General features: G+C 46.0%; 1 protein-coding gene across 4 annotated transcripts in view; it reads right to left on the bottom strand.

The window, feature by feature from the left end:
* Positions 1–282: 282 nt before the first annotated feature.
* The window catches only part of TCAIM (T cell activation inhibitor, mitochondrial), a 36,829-nt gene continuing 17,528 nt past the window's right edge, over positions 283–19,583 (bottom strand). For 3 of the 4 annotated variants that reach the window (XM_020993343.2, XM_020993340.2, XM_020993342.2), the window contains 6 exons: positions 11,547–11,669; positions 8,301–8,398; positions 7,905–7,996; positions 3,585–3,817; positions 3,115–3,246; positions 283–2,253 (listed from right to left, as the gene is read on the bottom strand). In XM_020993343.2, coding sequence (XP_020849002.1) covers positions 2,028–2,253; positions 3,115–3,246; positions 3,585–3,817; positions 7,905–7,996; positions 8,301–8,398; positions 11,547–11,669 — 904 coding nt within the window. In that variant the 3' untranslated portion in view covers positions 283–2,027. The remainder of the gene's footprint in view (positions 2,254–3,114; positions 3,247–3,584; positions 3,818–7,904; positions 7,997–8,300; positions 8,399–11,546; positions 11,670–19,583) is intronic. The other variant, XM_020993341.2, reaches the window with a different exon arrangement.

Genomic DNA, 19,583 nt, shown 5'->3' with positions numbered 1-19,583 from the left:
AGGTCCCACATTCTCCCCGCCATGCCATGATGACTCACTGATGCCTTGTCTTAGTCATACCTTTGCTGTCTTCATGTGTGTTCATCCTTCCTCTGTGAGAAATGGCGGGCCGGGGTCAAGCTTTCTTGTCTCCCCAGCCACCCCAGTAACTAGCCTAGTGCTGATTCAATACCGAGTGGGTGGGAAAATAACTTATCGGCAAGGCATTTGTCAAATAAAAGAAACATCTTTTCTTTTCAATGAATAGAAAACAGTCTGTTAATAACAAAATAGTAAGGAACATATTTATATGGTTAACACAGATTATATTTATTATATAACAATTATCAGTTCTTAGAGGCGAAATCCAGTTCAAAACATACTACTGGAAATTACATTTTAATTAATCTTACAAAGGGGAATAATCTAATTTTTTTTCATTTAAAAATTAGTGATAAGACGGCAGTTGTTGAGTTATCTGCAGGTTTGGTCAAATGTTCCGAGGCAGCAGACATTCACTCTAAAAGACAGAAGGTTTTTTTGTAGCAGATTTGTGCAGAGGTAAAAAGGACAGTGTTGGCATCTACAAACACTAACCGTACAAATCAACAGTTTCTTTGAATCCAGAATTACTTTCCAATTTTTGTTTGAATTGTTCAGATTCTGATTTCTGAATGTAGGTTTCAGATGAACTTAAATTTGACCTAATCTCTTCCAAAGTCCTCAGTCTAACAACACATGTTGGAAATAGGCATTTTCAGTGATGCCCCAGCAATACCCAGGGAATCTGAGCCAGACCATTACCTGCCCTCCCTGTCAGGGAGTGTCTGTGGATGGCGATCAGCCATGGAGAATAGGCCTGGCTCTCAATATTCTCGGGAGACCCTGGGGAGGGAGGAGCCACACAATACATGAAGATGCCATCCTAAAAACACTCAGCTCTAGGAAGAGCAGTCACTGGTGATGCTGCAGGCTACTCAGGAGGGGGACATGGCATCGGTGACCTGGGGACAAACCCATGGTGTGAGAGCAGCAGGAACCCAGAGGTGGCTGCCCACATCAGGCGAGTGTCTGGCACCTGGAGAGAGACAGGAAACCTGGGCTGGGAAGGCCTGGCAGGGACCCTCGACCTTGGCCTGGGCTGAGGATCTGGGCCTCCAGTCACCTCTAGGGCTGTGCCCAGAGTCCTCCTGGAACAATTTCCCACGTAGGAAACAGGCCCTCGACTCACATGCAGCCAGAAATGGGATTCTAAATCACAGAATGCTACAAATTGACAGGAAACCCTTAATTACGTGAGCAATAATCTAAAAACTAAATTCTCCAGCATCAAGAGTGGATAATACTGTGACAAATATACTGGCCCCAAATAGCTTATGAAAAAAGTCAAAGGGACATCATATATAATAGCTACATCATTTTTCATAATTCTAACCTTTTTCTGAATCAAAATGGACAAATTATTTTTGCTTCCTAAAAATCTCCCTCTTTGGATAATACCAGCTGTCCACCATTAGTGACAAAACATGTAGGTATGGGGTTTAACAAGAAAGGCGAGAAATGTGCCTTCAATAAACATCGATTAAGCGCCTACTACATCTGGGGCAGCGTGCCAGGTGCTTGTAGGAACAAGAACTCGTTTCTGCGTTCCTCATTATGCATCTGTTCCTTTCTTGAGACTTTTCACCTTTGCTGAATGTCCCACCCCAGCAGCCGTGCATATAAAAATAGATCATTTTTCTTCTGTAGAACTCTCGCTTCGTTTAAAAGCGGCTTTCGCCCACTACTAAAAATATATATGGCCTCTTTCGTTCCAATACCTCTAAGTTAGACCTGTCTATAACTCTGGACGCCACAGAAGGTGAGGGATGAGAACCGGAAACACACAAGCAGCTTTCCTGCGGGTGCCACAAGTCCTACTTCCGAAGCAGCAATGAGGCGTCCCCCTCTGGCAAAAGGCATGACGACGCTGACGTATCAACATGTAGATTTAAACAAGTTAAGTCTAAAAGTCATCTCGGGGTGACCTCGCCTCCCAAGGCAGTGCCTCAGCTCTTCCAATTCCAGGGAATACAAAGGTCGCCATCTTGCAGGACAGAATAAAAATGCGAAACACAGACGTGCATCCCTTCCAGACACGGCAGGGACTGCTCAAGGAGTCGCTCACAGCAGTCGATCATTTGGGCACTTGAAACGCTGGGCTCCTTGTACAGCTTCTTCAGAGAAAACTTCTTAATAGACGAATGGATCAATTCATTTTCAATTACCTTTAACCTGAGATATTAATGAGAAAGTCATCAGGAGTCATGAACGTAATGAAACGCAACCGAAAATGTGTGAGAGTGAAGTGGGAAGGATCACAGGAGCTTCTGTCTGGGGCTGGGAGACGACGACAAGGGCATGTGACTTACTGAAGGTCACACGGTCTAAGTCACCAAGTCTGAAATCGAACCCAGGCCCCGCCATGTAACATCTACACAGAACACGGTAAGGAAACCCCATAGGCCCTAGGATCAGTAATTTACCCACTGACTTGAGAGTGGGGCTGTACCCCATTTGTGTGACTCCATTCAAGTAAACACTGATTAAGCACCTGCTACATACACGGTGCTCCGCTTGGCACTGGAAGGCAGAGGTGAACTCCGAAGGGGCTCTGGGCTGAAGGGTCTGGAAGGACCCTCTACAATATCCCTGAGCAAGTGGAGGGCGTCCAGCCTTCGGGAAGGCCCTTGCCTCATGGGGCTCTTTGGAACACCCTTCCTCCTGCTCCCCATTCTGCCTCAGCCTCCTCAGCTCGGAATGGGCATAAAAACCACCGCGGCCTCTTCTCACGGGGCTGAGGGAGGCACAAAGAAGGCACTGTCAGCCTCCAAGGGCCAAAGGGCCAGTCCTAACTCCTTTGAGGCCCGAAGCACCTCTAATCTCGAGAAGGAGCAGAGGCGGAGGGGATCACCGGCCAGACTGTGCCCAGGTCCTGGCCCCTCTGTGGAGCCTGGGGCCCTCCCACCGCCGATGACCTCGGAGGTCCTTTCTAGGTTTCAATCCCTGCATGCAGGCCTTGGGGTCGACCAGGTAAGTCGCAAATGTTAAAAAGAGGCGGACGATGCCCTTTCACAGGAGAAGACAAATACTTACTCATCCTTTCTTTTCATGTTTTCTCTGGCTTGGGCTGCTTTGGTGAAAATAAACCATGGGAGGGACACAGGGTCACACAGTGTTGGGATGCTGAAGTAACCAAGTTCATGCAGGCTGGGAGAGTACCTGTCGCTGGAGGGAAAGGGAAATGAAACACAGCACCACCTTTTTCCTCAGACCTTCTCATTGCTACCTGAGGAGGAACAAGCCAGAGAAAGCTCCATTTCAGACTTCCAAGCCTCCCCCCCCCCAGCCCTGTCCACCCGGCCAGGTCATCAGAACAGTAGGACACCGGCATCTGCGCAGGATGGTGCCCTGGCCAGTGACGCAATCCTGTGGCCTCTCACTGCTGGCCAGGGCGGCCGCGCTAGCATTCACGACTTGGCTCCCTCTTCCTAACTAAGAGCATGTGACCATGATGTAGAAACCTAGCACCTCCAACGGGCCCAGCAGAGAGACCCCAGGCTCACCTGTCCAGGACCATCTGCAGGCCCCGGAGACTGCGAGGGTGGAAGGGGAGCCTGCTCTTCAGAAGCCGGTTATAGAAGCTGTCGAGGAGAGAGTAGTATTCCTCGAGGGTCAGTGCCGGCTGCAGCTCCTCCACATAGACCACCTGGATGCCGCCCAGCAGGTAGCTGATCCGGTCCTCTAAAAGCACCAGCTTCCTCTGGAGGGCGAAGTAACTGGGCAACCTTTCAAAGAGCTGTGGCCCAAAGAGGGAGAAGTGAGCTGACCCTGATCAGTACAGCTATGAGCTTTGGTTAAATGCAACCAAGACACAGAAAAACAACAAAACGGAATTATGCGTGTAAAAGGACGGCCCAGAATGCAGGCAGCCTGTCCAAGAAATGAGTAATCATGGGGATCTTGGGATTAGAGCAAGTGTGCCAGAGAGAAGAGGGCAACGCTCCCCAAACACAGGACTGAGCTTCTGGGGAATCCAGCCTTGGGAACCAGGACACAGTGAAATGCTCACAAGAGGGGCTTAATTTAGCTTTGGACGGCTGAAAATGGGGACAAGGGCCCTGGAAAGAGAATCTGGATTCGAGTTCTCATCTTTTTGACTTGATCTACTGTAACACAGTGATGTGGAGAAAAATATGTCTTGGGAATAGCATTAGCAACTGTGAGGGAAAAAGAAAGGTCTATAACTACTTTGTGGTGCCATTTGGAGTTTTCTTGGCAGAGCTACTGAAGTAGCTTTGCTATTTCCTTCTCCAGCCCATTTTACAGATGAGACGACAGAGGCAAGCAGGGTGAAAGGACTTACCCAGGGTCACAAGCTAGGAAGTGTCTGAGGCCAGATTTGAACTGAGGAAGATGAGTCTTCCTGACCCCAGGCCTAGTGCTCTGTGCACTCTGGTGCCGCCTAATTTCCCCCATAACTAATTTTTTTGGGGGAAGAAAAAAAATCATTCTGTTCTTTTCTAATCTAATCTTGTTTCAGCCATTCATGTATGTCAATGTCTACATTCTCATAAGGGATGATCTACTTCTAGTCATCCTGTTCAATTTTAACAGCTGATCTTGGGTCTGGAAGATGTCAGCCCTGATCAGAAAGGCTGGGCTGGGAGCTGATGATGCAAGGCACGAGGCTTCAGCGTCTCATCTGAAACTCTCGCCTTTCTCTACTTTATTCTACGTGCATCTTGTTTGCGCAGGGCCTTCCTCATTGGACAGCGAGCTCTTTCAGGGCACGGCTTTTTTTCCCTGTCTTTGTACCTCAAGTGCTTACCACAGCACCTGCCTGATAGATGCTTGATGAATTGAATTTTAACTTGAATTAGAACACCCCACTGCTTGTTTTATTTTTGCCAAAAGCCTGACCCTGCCCTGAAATAATTTTTTAAAAATTAAATGTTATTAAGGGATCTGATTTAGATTCCGACCCACTTATCAATTTCTCCCTATCTGCTGGCTCTTTTTCTTTTAACCATCAATATGCCTAAATCTTTCCTATCCTAAAATGCTTAATGAGACCCTATCGACATTTAAAAAAAAATAAATCTTATTTAACATTTTGTTTTTTCCCAATTACATGTAAAAACAATTTTAACATTTTTTTTCAATTTTGAGTTCCTAGTTGTCTCCCTCCCTCCCTTCTCCCCAACTTGACATAGGTTATACACGTGTAGTCATGCAAAATACATTTCCAAGGAAGTCATTCTGTGAAAGAAAACACAGACAAAAAACCCCCAACAAATCCAGGAAAAATACAAGAAAAAGAAAGTATCTTCAATCTGCATTCAGGCTCTGCTGGTTCCTTCTCTGGAGATGGACAGCACCTTTCATCCGAAGTCCTATAGAACTGTCTCAGACAACTGTATTGCTGAGAATAGCTGAGTTAATCACAGAGATCACTGTACAATGTGGCTGTTACTGTGTACAACGTTCTCCTGGTTCTGCTCATTTCACTGTGCATCAGCTGACGTAAGTTGTTCCATGTTTTTCTGAGCGTGTCCTGCTCACCATTTCTTAAAGCACAACAGTATTCCATTACAATCATATACAATAATTTGTTCAGCCATGCTCCAACCGATGGACATCTTCTCCATTTCCAAATCTTTCCCACCAGAAAAGAGCTGCTATAAATATTTTTGCACACACAGGTCTTTTTTGTTTCTGGTTTTGTCTCCTTGAGATACAGACCTAGTAGTGGCACTGCTTGGTCAAAGGGGATGCGCGGTTTTATTCACGCCCTCTGCCTGCCAGCATCTTTAAGCCGTCCTGCTGTATTTCTCCTGTCCTTAAGTGCTAAACTCCTAGAAAGACATATTCGCTGTACTTTGTCCCATTACTAAGCGGTGAACTGTTTTCCTGAGAATTCTAATTGAGGTCCCAACAATAAGAAGGCCGGAAACTCCTTCATTTCCTGGCAGGTGGAGAGAAGAGACACGGTAGCCAGCAGGACATGACAAGGGGAGTGAGGGAGTTTATGAGTACTCCACAGCAAAGCAGTGGAGGGTGACCCTGAGAGCATCTGCATGAGGCTGGGGCAGGGACCACAAACATACAGAAGAAGGGACAGATTTCTGCTCCGTACTGAGGGCCATGGAACCATCGTGCGTGGCCTCCAATGCCTCTGAACTCGGTGCGCTCCATTAGGAAGGAGGGAGGCACTGCCCCGCTGAAGGCACCCCACCACCACTGCGTAGACAGGGGCACAGGGAGGGAAGAAGGGGAGAAGAGGCACGGAAGCATCACTCGCACTGATGACGAGTGGTCTCTGCTCTCAGAGAGCTTTCATCCTACCAGGGAAGACAGCTGGCTCTAAGCAGACACAAGAAATGCTCTGGGGAGGGAGGACACTAAGAGCTAGGGAGAAAGAGCAAAGGCTTTCTGAAGAACGAAGGAAGAGATGCATTTTGACATGGACACGATGGGGGAGGCCCCAGCAGGTACCAAGCCTACGTCTTCTTTCCCATGTCTTTGAAATAGGCCCGAGAGTGGTCTGTGCGTACATCAAGAGTATCACTAAAGTAAAAGGGAGAAGAGACCAACCTTGGGAACTAAAGAGGAAAAACCATGTGGATTAAGGACCATGCCACGGGGCCACGTGGACACTCTGAGGTTGCTGACCAACCTATATGTGGACGGGTACGTTGTGGACAGAACACGAGCTAAGCTGAGACCCCAGTGAGACGAGAAACAGGGCAGGCTGCCTTGCTCTGGGCAAACTGTATGAAATATGTCAAAAATGAGAGAAAGGAAGGTGGGGGGATCATGTGATGAGACAGAAGGACAGTACGCAGTCTGAGGATGTTCTGGGATCAAAGCAAGGACCATGAGGATGGCCCCTCAGCCAGCTGTGGACAAGGACAGCCCAGAACTAGTCGCTGAGCAAGGACCGTGATGAGATCACAATCTAAGGACGTGAGCGTGCATCAGAACATCTATTTACTGCATCCGAACGGTCATCGTATACAAAAACATACACTATGAAGTGAGCATTTTTATAGCTGAACTGTCTATGTATTTCCCAACACAAAATGATGGCAAGGCCTGGAACTGGCTTTGTGGGAAGCAAGGAAATACTTACCATTATCCAGAAAGCACAGAGAAAATAGAAGCGTCTAGAGAATCCTAAATCCTCTACAATCTTTTACTGATCTTTCTTCGATGGATTTTAAACAATCCAATCACGGCAGAGCACGAGCATGGAATGGAAAATTCCCACATCTAGCCATAGGAGAAACTGACTTAAACAAATTTTGAGTTAATGGCAAGAGACTGGCTGTCCTAGCCATCCTGGGCGCTTATTTGGGCAGGTGACCATTCTCGACAGTAATTACAGAAAATACCACCCAACAACGTTTATCAGAATGAATGGAATAATTGAGAGAGAAAAACTTACTAAATGCAACAAGAAATGAAAAGAACTAATGGGGAGATGTATCTTGCCATTCATTACTTAGAGAAAAGGCAAAACAATGAAAAACCATGGTGTGGCAAAGACAGCTGAAGAAGCAGAGTCTGCTAAAACAGAGTGAAGGCTTTCGGGCTGTGCTTACAAAATGGTGAAAATTCAAAACAAAAACTGGGGAAAACAAACCAAGGCCTTCTTCCAATTATCCTGCCTACTTGATGCCCCAAATCTGGACATCTTGACACAGTAAATTTTTACCCACACGTTAGACAGTGATACAACGATGGTGCTGCAAAGGCAGCCACTGGGGGCTACAGAACTGATCACTGGGAACATTCTGCACTTATGAAGATCGTATTTTAGACAAAAATTATACCGATGCCTTTGCAAATATCTGATGTTCTTGCTTTCAGGTTTTCCTTACTTTTGTCCACTGGTGATGAACGTCCATGGTTCCTAGCATGATATGGCCCAAGGCACTCATACCTGACCGGTCTGTGAATATTACTGTACAACCTGATAACAGAAACAGAAATCCTTTATCACACACAAGTCCGCATGGTGCTTAGCTTAAGCTTGCTACCTCACGTATAGTGAACTGGCATCAAGATGAGTAGGTGACTTAGCCCTTATTTTATGCCAAGGCTCCCACTGTGAGATTCCCCAGTGGAAACAGTCATACCCATGCCAACTTTTAGACACACATGTGCATTTCTCTGTGAGTGTGAAATGTGGCACTTGCAGCAAAATAATTTTAGAAGAACACTCAGAAAAGAAAGCTCTCAGCTCTGTCACGGGAGAAGTGATCTCAAAGACGCACCTTTAACATTCTGAAGGACTTGCAGGTTTTGCTGAGCTAAGCGACCCAGGCTATGCAGCTGGCCACAGCGGTGAGCAATCCCCCAGCTCCTCTGCCACCTGCATAAACAGAGCACAGAGACAACGTCACCAACACATTCAGGGGAATCAGGTGCGTGTGGGAGATGGCGATGGCTTGCCGAAGTCGCAAAGAGCAGTCTTTGGAGGCAGGTGTGTAACAGGCCCTGAGTGCACACGTGTCTCTACACCAGCTCTGTCAAGAGCCTTTGAGAAAGCAACCAAAGAGAAAACTATAGAATTGGGTCTGTTTTCCCGAATCGAGAAGGGAGCTGGGTTGAAGAATCTACAGATTTGTTTTTTTTTTTTCCCCTTAGGCAATTCGGATTAAGTGACTTGCCCAGGGTCACACAGCTAGTACGTGTCAAGTGTCTGGTCTGAAGCCGGATTTGAACTCAGGTCCTTCTGACTTCAGGGCCAGCGCTCTATCCACTGCACCACCGAGCTGCCCCAAGAATCTACAGATTTGAAAAATGGATAAACAAACCAACATTTTAAAGCTCATAATACAGGTTTATAAAGCAAGGCAGAAAAGTAGTAAAAATACGCTTTGCCAAGATTGAGAGGCAGTGAAAGGCAACAGAGTGAGAGACAGCCTCAGCGCTGGGAACACGTGGGTTCTAGTCCAGCCCCTGACCTAGACTGCCTGTATGACCTTGGGTAAGTCACCTGGCCTTGCAGGGGCCCAGGCAGCTCTCTCAGATGAGAAATTGCAAAGCAAGTATTGGCCTACTTTGGTAGTTTTCCCATCTGAAATGTCTAGTCTTTCTTCTCTGTCAAGACTAAAAATGATTACTTTCTACTTTCTTAATAAAATCCTTTCATTTTCCTAATAATCCCTAGAAAACTTATCACACCACATTCTAAAAATCTTACCTTACAGAAATGAGTTTTTGATGTGGAAAGTCATTTTCATGTATATTACACGCTCTGTTAGTCTGAATAAATCTGGACTGAATAAAACCTGCTTGTGGTCTACAACTATGATTTTTTTTATTGTGTATTTCTTTCAGAGAAATGATTTTAAAGGTATATGGTCTCATAGTCCATGATTTTCCATACTGACACCAATATGGAATGACTGGATACAGCACCAGCCCTGGACTCAGGAGGACCTGAGTTCAAATCTGGCCTCAGACACATAACATTTACTAGCTGTGTGACTCTGGGCAAGTCACTTAATCCCACTGCCTAGCAAAAACACCAAACAATTTGAAAAAACAAACCAAAACATCTGAAATGGTTTCCAAGGTTTAGAGGCAAACTTAAACCTGATGTCTGTGTCCTTCTGACACGGATGAACTGCATTTATGACGTTCTTAGTCCTTTCTTTTTTTAAATTTTATTTTATTTATTTATTTTTTTAAGGCAATTGGGGTTAAGTGACTTGCCTAGGGTCACACAGCCAGTAAGTGTCTCAAGTGTTTGGTCTGAGGCCGCATTTGAACTCAGGTCCGGTGCTCTATCCACTGCACCACCTAGCTGCCCCTCTTAGTCCTTTCTTTTTAACCACAATGGAAGACTGTGATTTGTTACTTCCCACCCTCTTATTCAATGAGGAAAATCATTCAGAAAACCCTCTGAGCAGCATCAGCTTTCCGTTTTAATGCTGGTAGTTTAATAAAGTAAAGACGCAGCTCTGAGTCAGGAAGCCCTGGGTCCAAGCTCTGCCTCGGTCACACAACGGTGTGTTCCAGACAGCTCTCTCCCACTGTAAATTATTGAGGGATGTGTCATCGCTCTCCCCACAGAAGCCCGAGGTGTGGCCCGGGCCAGCTTAATGTCCTATTTACAAATAAGAAAGTTGTTAAGTACCATTCTCCTCAAGCTAATCCTGCTTTTGGGTCGGCTGGATTTGAACTCGGGTTTTCCTGACTCCAGGCCCAGCTCTGTAGCCTCTACACCCTCTGGGTGGCTGGCTCACTGGCACACTGCCCTCAGAGGGCTGGGATATGAGTATCAGACACACAAATAACTAAAGACCATGGTGCCCCCCTAATTAGGAGGCTGACGTAGTCTCCCTATCTTTCTCTAGGGGAAGCACAGCCTGATTTCAATGGCGGTAGGCGTGGGAGTTCTAACCGGCTCCATCTGTTGTCTTTAGCATGGAGAACTAAAGGCCCCGGAGAAAACTTCTTCTACCCACACCGGCCTTAGAGAGAGTTGCCTGGAGGGCCTACCCAGTCACACAGCCATGCCCACATCAGAGGGTGAACTTGAATCCAAGACTTCCTGCTTCTGAGAGGAGGCAGGATCTCTTCTAGTCTATTCCCTTCAGAGTTGTCCAGTATGCTATGGTGGGGACTCTTTACGTAAGGACTGGATTAGAAAGCCACTGAGATCCCTTCCAACACTCAAATTCTGTGATTCTATGACTTTGTAAGTCCCTAGAGAAGTGGAACAGTAGCAGAGAGGGAAAGAGAGCTATCTTGGCTGTCTACAGCCTCTGTATCAGATGACCTAATGCTTGCCCTACATTTTAATGCATTGTTAGCTTGAGTGCTTGCACGGGAGCTGAGGACCTTGTTCCTTTGGTTGTAGAGTCAAGTAATGATGCTTCTGCGCAAATTATGTATGTAGGCACGAGCTAAAGAGCCACGTTATAGGAGTAGCCTCCAAGATAGAATCCACTGTGTAAGCCTAGAACTTTGGTATTAGAGGACAGGTCACAAGCTTTTTTATAGAAGACAACATGGAAAAGTTGAAAGAGATTTGGGTTCAAATCCTACTGGGGACCAAACTGTATGACTTTAGACAAACCTTGTTGCCTCTTTAAGCCCCCTTTCCCAATACATAAAACGAAGATAAACCTGCCCATGGTCCTTGCTGCACAGCACCGCAGAGTGTGCTGAATGTAGAGGCTGTGTTGCCAAACGGTTAGAGTCTAGACTTGGAGTCAGGGAAGCTGAATTTGAATCCCGCCTGTGCCCGGGTGGTCCTGGGACCTCTAGTGAGACTGTCCTTAAGGACCCCTCTTCCAGTTCTGACACCATGATCCCACAGGGTGCTCTGAAGAGCACTATGGAAACACTTACGTGCTGTCTATATACATGTGCAGCTCTTACCGATGAAATAAAATGGAAGGATATTGAAGACCAACAGAATAAAGCTGAAGATGCACCTCTTAGCTGAAGGGAAGGAAGCTGGGCCAGGAGGCAGCACACGCTCAGTTTGACCTCTGCATCATTACCTGATATCTGAGAGCAGGAGCTGACGAGACAGTTGGTTTTTCAAACGGTCTAGTTCCTCTCTCAGTGGCAAACTACTGTTCAGCTTTTTAATGGCACTTTTTTCATTACTATCTAACCAGGACCTAGAAAGAGAAAGAGACATGTAACCATTAGAACTGTCCATTTATTCCCATAGAACAGAAAGCTAAAACTCTTATTTTTTAAAAATAATATTTCATTTTTAAAGGTCTCATTTCTAAAATACATTAGAGAACTGAGTCAAATTTATAAGATTACAAGTCATTCTCCAATTGAGAAATGGTCAAAGGATATGAACAGGCAGTTTTCAGATGAAGAAATTTAAGCCCTCTGTAAGTCATATGAAAAAATGCTCTAAATCACTACTGATTAGAGAAATGCAAATTAAAGTGACATCAACACCTACCAGATCGGCTAATATGACAAAACAGGAAAATGACCCACGTGTACAAAAATATTTATAGCAGCTCTTTTTGTGGTGGCAAAGAATTGGAAATTGAGGGGATGCCCATCAATTGGGGAATGGCTGAACAAGTTATGGCATGTGAATGTAATGGAATACTATTGTTACATATGAAATGATGAGCAGGCAGACTTCAGAAAAACCTGAAAAGAAGACTTTTTATTTTCTGGGCTAGGCAATGGGGTTAAGTAACTTGCCCAGGGTCACATAGCTAGCAGTGTTATGTGTCTGAGGCCGGATTTGAACTCAGGTCCTTCTGACTTCAGAGCCGGTACTCTATCCACTGTGCCACCTAGGTGACCCTCTGAAAAGACTCATATGGACTGATGCTGAGTGAAGTGAGCAGAACCAGGAGAACACTGTGCAATGACCGACTTTGTTAGACTTAGCTCTTCTCAGCAATGCAATGATCTAAGACAATTCCAAAAAGGCCCATGACGGAAAATGCTATCCACATTCAGAGAAAGAACTATGGAGTCCGAATACAGGTTGAAGCATAGTATTTTCTTATTTTTTTTTCTTGTTTTGTTCTGATTCTTCTTTCACAACATGATTAATGTGGAAATATATTTAACATGATTGTACATGTACAGCCCATATCAGATTGCATGTCATCTTGGGGAGGGGGAAAATTTAGAACTCAAAAGTAAATAAATTTTAAAAAATGTTTCATTTTTTTCTCCTACATGTTAAAACAATTTTGAACATTTTAAAAAAAAGTTTAGAGTTCCAAATTCTATCCTTCCCCCCTTCTCCCCTAGACAGTAAGCTTTCTGATACAGGTTATACATGTGCAATCATGTAAATTAGTCGCTTTATACAAGGAGACTAGAACAACAACCGAATGAAAGGAAAGTGAGAAACAGCACGCTTCAGTCTGTATTCAGACAACATCAGTTCTTTCTCTGGAGGCAGACAGCACGTTTCATCATGAGTCCTTTGGGACTGTCCTGGATCACCGTACTGCTGAGAAGAGCCAAGTCATTCACAGTTCTTCATCACACAACACTGCTGTTACTGTGCACAACGTTCTCCCAGTTCTGTTCACTTCATCTTGCATCTGCTCATGTAAATCTTTCCAGGTTTTTCTGAAAGCATCGTGCTCGTCATTTCTTATAGCACAATAATGTTTCATCACAATCATATACCACAACATGTTTAGCCATTCCCCAATTGATGGAACATCCCCTCAACTTCCAATTCTTAGCTACCACAAAAAGAGCTGATATATATATTTTTATAAATAGGTCATTTTCCCCTTTTTTAATCTCTTTGGGATACAGACCTAGGAGCGGTATTGCTGAATTAAAGGGTATGCACAGTTTTATAGCTTTTTGGGCATAGTTCCAAATTGTTCTCCAGAATGGCTGGATCAGTTCACAACTCCACCAACAGTGCATTAGTGTTCCAATTTTCCCACATCCCACCAACGTTTATCATTTTCTGTCACATCAGTCAATCTGATAGGTGGGAGGTGGCACCTCAGAGTTGTAAAACTATTGCTCATTTATTTATTTATTTATTTATTTATTGGCTAGGCAATTGGGGTTAAGTGTCTTGCCCACAGTCACACAGCTAGTAAGTGTTGTGTGTTATGTGTCTGAGACCAGATTTGAACTCAGGTCCTCCTGACTCTAAGGCCAGAGCTCTATCCACTGCGCCATCTAGCTTGAAACTACTGTTAAAAGACATGTGACTAGAGAGTTGGAAGCAGGCTCAATCACATCAAACCTCAGTGCATACATTCAGATTTCTATTAAGCCCACCAGGCTTTTATCCCACTATACTACTGAGTTTTCTGGACATTCCAAATGTCTCGCATAGTCTTTTCTCCTGTCCAAGAAGTGGTCTGCCCCTCAAATACTCGATGGATTTGCTTTCTCCTCCCTGACGTGGGTCCTACCCATCGATGCAGACTATTGCAGCTCAGTCACTCAGGGGAAAAGAATCACTTCTATTTAAAAAAAAAGACAAACTGCTGGCACTGCTTAAGAAACTTGGAAAGAAAAAACCTTCGCTAAGAAAATAGTCTTAAAAAATGTCACTGTTATAATCCCCACGTGCCAAGTGACTTTTAGAGAGAACTCTCACTCGGGTCTTGCAGCTGCTGGATTTCTCCTGGTCTTGCCCCCCCACCTCATCCCGCATGGATAGGTGGTGGTGCATTGTTTCCCTTTTCAATTCCAACTTTTTTGTGCTGGGCACAAAACACACAAAACCAACACTTCAAAAGCACATAAGGCTGGATGATGCAGACAGAAACAGAGGAATGCCTTTCTTAATTCATCACAAATGCGCAGCAAAAGGTGCAGCCTCCCCACCCCGTTGGTCTGTGGCCCTCATTAACTCCACTATCCCTCTCCAAAGCCCTATCACACTGCTGTGCCTTGCCCTCAGGATGCCAGGCAGCCCTTCAGGCCATCATAGTCCGTGATTCCTATATCACAACAGCTCTAGGATTCCTAATTCATACCCCAAAATTGCTGGCAGAAGGCCTTGGACAAAAGGAAAAAAGCTTAAGAAGTCATCACTTAAACATTTATTTTTAGCCATGCTGATTGCAACCATCAAACTTCAAATTTCACAACTTAACCAATAACTTAGGGATAGGCTGAACATCTTTTAATTCAATGTGATCAATTTTCCAATCAAAAACTTGAAACAAAATTGGGAACCAGCCAGGAGTCATTCCCGCCCAGCTGTCAGAAGTTGATGCCAAGGATCTCAAAAATGACTAAGCTACCATTCAGCTTCACACAAATGATACCACGCATCCAGGAGGTAAAACCACAAATGGCTCCATATAAATTGTGAAACAATCTTCCTGGCTGGGGAAAGATGAGGGGGAGAAGGCAGATGAACTTAGAGAAAAGGTTGAGTTTATTCCATAAGCAATAATCAGCTGCTCATAATTAAGAAAACAAAAATCAAACAACTCATTTTTTAAAATGGGCAAATGTTCTTAGAATTTGGCGTATAAAATGTTTGAACTCTTACCTAAATTTTTGCAAGCACAGGCATTCACAAAATTCTTGTCCTCATTTTCAATGGAGATGAACCTTAACTCCCTGCCCTGGATACGAGGGGCACGGCATCTCATTTTTAAGTCAGGCTATCTGCTTCCATGGGGAAAACATCCCTATGTATACAGTTAACCCTTTGCATATGCAGATGTATATTTTTATCCCTTTTTATCAAAGGGCGTTTTTTCTCTGTTGCATTTTCACAACTCTAAGCCCAAATGGTGACTTCCTCTTTATTGCTCCCACTGATCAGGTGGTTAAGATTCCAGGGTTTTAGTGGACAGGGTAAAAGACATGACCAAAAGGAGTATGTGTGGGGGGAGGGAGCCAGAAGAAATGCCTTTTATAGATAACTTTTTGAAAAGGAAAAACGCAATTTAATGATTCCACAGTGATTGTAAGCTTATCTATTGTGCGTTAGGGCTGCAAGGTGGCACCAGAGCGCGCAGAGCGCTGGGCCTGGAGTCAGGAAGACTCATCTTCCTGAGTTCAAATCTGGCCTCAGATACTGACTGGTTGTGTGACCTTGGGTAAGTCACTTCACTGTTTGCCTCAGTTCCCTCATCTGTATAGTGACCTGGAGAAGGAAATGACAAACCACTTCAGTGTGTTCACCAAGAAAGTCCCAGATGGGGTCACGAAGAGTTGGCCAGGCCTAAAAATGACCCCACAGTTCCAAGGTGGAGGGAGCGGGACTGCTCTTGGGCCCTGGGTTGGCTGCATCGGTGGTCTGGTTCTCCTGGCACATGCCGCCTCCCAGCTTTCCCTCAAGGTGTCTTGCTGTGTGAGCTGAGCTGGCTTGCTGAGCTGAGCTCTGTGCCTGATCCTGCCAAGGCTTGGTGATGCCTATGAAATCAGGTGCATTAGAATCTCTGGTTCACCTTCTCGTTCTCCTGACCTGGCACATTCAAACAGACCCGAGGACAGCTCTCTTCTCAGGGACGGTCTCCTGGGAGCTGGTCATCTCTTCCTGTTCTTCTCCCTTCACTGTAGATGATGGTGGGCAGACAGTGGGGGCAGTTTTCTTAAAGCCTTTTTGATCAAAATGGTGAAATTCAGCAGACATATTTTCACTGGTTCTCATGAGTAGACTCTGTATTGTAATCTGTGGCCCCCCAATGAACCCCTATATTATGGAGAGACTGCAGGGCCAAACTTTGAATTAGGAAGCGCTCGCTTAGCCCTGCCTTCTACACACGCCAGGGAGGCTCTGAAGCTCTCAGGGCCCAGCCCAGGCCTCTCTAAGACCACTCTGGATTAGCTATTGGTTTGCACTGGGGTACTGAGTTCCCTGCCAGGAGTTATTCACATTGATGAATTTCAGGTCTGTGCCGTTCCTCCCCAGGATCGTACGAGGGAGCCTCATAAGAATTTTAGCTCGAATCAGACTGAGGGATCTTTGTTCGTACCAGAGGCTCTATCTCCCGGCCTTATCTGTTACAGCCTGGTGAGCATTGGCTCCACGAGGCTCCCTCAGAGCAGCACTTGGGACCCCTCTTCTTCATCTCCTCAATAATGCTCTGACATGCCCCTGTCTAACCTCTGCCCACCAGCCCATGGGAGTGCACCAGGAGGGCCCCCGGATGTCCCCTCCTCCCTTTTCTCCTCAGGCCTGAGCTGATTTAACTTCAGACATGCAATAACCTGGAGTCCTCAATCAGCCTTCTGCCAGGTTTCCCCAGCAATGACCTCAGATATTCTTCCAGGAGCAAGACGAAAGCTTCTAAGGAACGACAAATTCAAATTCATTTTGAACACTACTATGTGCAAAGCATGATGGCACTGGAAGAAAAAATCTCAGCACAGGCTGAGTATTATAATATACTATGTTACCATAACTAACAGACGGGAAGCATTCTTTTTTGGCCTGGTTACGGAAATTTGCTTTCAGGGCATTAACTAGATAAATGGTAGTCTCCTGCTCCTACCACTGTTGGTATGCTAAAAAATGGGAGTGCCAACCTCCGCCCAGTGCCTGCTGGGACAGCGAATCAACTCTTCCCGTCATTCATCTGATGGAGCAGAATGAGGAAAGCCTCATGCTTAGACACCAAAAGTCTGGGAAGCTGAAAAATGGTAACACACAACAGAGTTGATGATTTTCATCATGTTCTGCTCTCAGCTAATAAAAACACCCAAACCCGTCGGCAGGAACCCTGTTTGCTCTCCAATACAGAGAAGGGGAGAGGTGGTCAGAACCCAAGTTACATGAAGCTGAGACAAAACGCGAGAATCCTGAACCTCCGGCCGTCCAGAAGGTAACAGGGCCTCAATTACTGAAGCAACCCACTTCTCACCACTTACACTGCTAAGGTCACGTGTATCAGTGCTGTTCCACTGTCTAGTAATTCTTCAGTCATGTCTGACTCCATCTGGGGTTTTCTTGGCAGAGATACTGCAGTGGTTTGCCATTTCCCTCTCCAGCATACAGAGTGAGGTGACCTGCCCAGGATCACACAGCTACTAAATGTCTGGGGCCAAGGCAATGTGTTACATATTATTGTCAAATATCCCTTGGAAGCAGCTGTTACTGCGGCAATGGCCCAACATTTTACCTTAGATTCATTATTAGGTTAGCTGAGTATCTGACCAAACTATAAATGGAAAATGGAACTGTGGCTCTCACTGCACAGCTAGGAAGAGAAGAGAATATGCCCTTTTGGAATTCGTACCGCAACCCTGGGGGAAGGGCAGACCTTCTTCCTTGGTCATAGTGCTGCACTGAATGAGTCTCACTGGTATGATCTGGACCCATCATGGGGCTCCAATGCATAGGGTGCCCGCCATCGCACGGCACAGGATTACCAGCCAAGGACCTGCACATTGATGACACTTACTATACAGCAACTTCTCAGCCTTCTTGGGGGGAAGGGGGAAGAGAAGTCCCATACCTTCAGGGAAGGCAGCCCACAATATTGTGGGTTTCATAGAGAAAAGAGGCGGCAAGGACACACAACACTCACAAGTACATCTCTCTCCTCCTCTTTTTTTTCTTCCCATTTTTCTCTCCCTCCTGTTGGCGTGGGAGGATGAGGGCTGGACAGAGAGCTACTGGACTTGATCTCTTAACTGGGCATAAGCAATGGGACGTGAGTCTGTTACAGCAGCACTGGAGAATTTCAGCAGCACACAGGCCAACACCTAGACACCAGGCAAAACCCCGAGGCAGGCGACCACTGGCCTCTGGTCCCCACTCACCTCCTCTGTTTCTGCTCCTTTGCCCTGGCCTACCCTCAGCTACCCGAGGCCATCCTCTGCCTGTCTACTGGACCTCACTCAGCCACAAGCTTCCCCCAAAATGCCTCCACTTTTCTCCTGCCTCAGTCAAAACTCCCAGAGCATTGGTTACCTGATTAAAGCACTACATAGCAGTAACCGACCACCCTCAATGGTATCTGCATTTCAAACCGGATTAGGCTACTTGGCCTAAATGAATCTGATCTGAAGAGACGCACAATGGGTCTCCCCAGCCTTAGCATATCCTCCTCTCCTCTCCTCTGAGGTTAGCCTCTGACCCTCTTCTACACCTGCCCTTCCCCCAGCCTCTCTCACACACACAGTTATTTGCGTCTATGCCTTTTCTAACCCCTGGAGAGAGAGGGCTCTGAAGGCACTCCCAACTTCTGAGCTCTCTACTTGGCATATAGTAGGCGCTTCAAAAGTGTAGACTTCCACTGAACGCAGAGACCTTTCTGATACTGCCACTGCCCCCCCCTTCCCCAGTCCAATCTGCCAGAGAGAACATAAGTGGCACAGTATTAGCATCGTAGTCGTGTCCACAATTCACACCAGACCAAAGGGCAAAGAGTGGACACCTCTGCAAGCCTTTTACATTACATAAGTAGAGTGGAAAATGAGAAATTCCTCATCTCAATAAGCCTCAAACCGGTAAGCTCTTCAGACCCGAGGGCTGACAAACTCCAACAGTCCTTAGCACCTTAAGCATGAAACAGACTCCTCAGGCATTCCAAGCCCTTCTTAAGTGGCTCCCACCCTCCCCTTCCTTCAGGCACCCTGCGGTCCAGCCAGACTGGCCTTCCCCCCACAGAAGCTCCGCCTCCCACCTCAGGACCTTTGTACCTGGGATGTGCTTCCTTCCCATCTCCTCGTCTTCAAGGCTGAGCAGCTGAACTCAAAGCTGCCTGCCTCAGGCCTTTCCGCAGTCTCCCTTCCTCTGCTCTGCCTCAAAGTCACTTCCTAGTTACCCTGTCACCCCACCCGCCACGTCCCTTTTCCACTCCACATCAGGGACTGTTTCTCTTCTGGCTTTCATGTCCCTGCCCCCAGCTCAGGTGGTGAGAGCCTGATGCTCAACAAAAGCGAATGATTACTTGACCATTGCACCCAAATGAATCCAAGCGTCTGCTAAGAGAGAGTGGTGCCTGGAAATCAGTTCATGTTCAACAATCAGCAAATGGGCCTATGCTTCTGCCAAATGTTCAGGTGTCAAGCTCCTGATCAATTTAATTGATTAATGGATGGCTGTTTTCTTCACAGTTGGGACCGGGACCTAGACCCAGATACTGTCTGGA

This window comes from Phascolarctos cinereus, unplaced genomic scaffold (genome assembly GCF_003287225.1).
Source record: "Phascolarctos cinereus isolate Bilbo 61053 unplaced genomic scaffold, phaCin_HiC Scaffold_1;HRSCAF=81, whole genome shotgun sequence".
Lineage (NCBI taxonomy): Eukaryota > Metazoa > Chordata > Mammalia > Diprotodontia > Phascolarctidae > Phascolarctos > Phascolarctos cinereus.
Note: the sequence above shows the minus strand (reverse complement) of the source record. Positions and strands in the feature narration are given on the sequence as shown.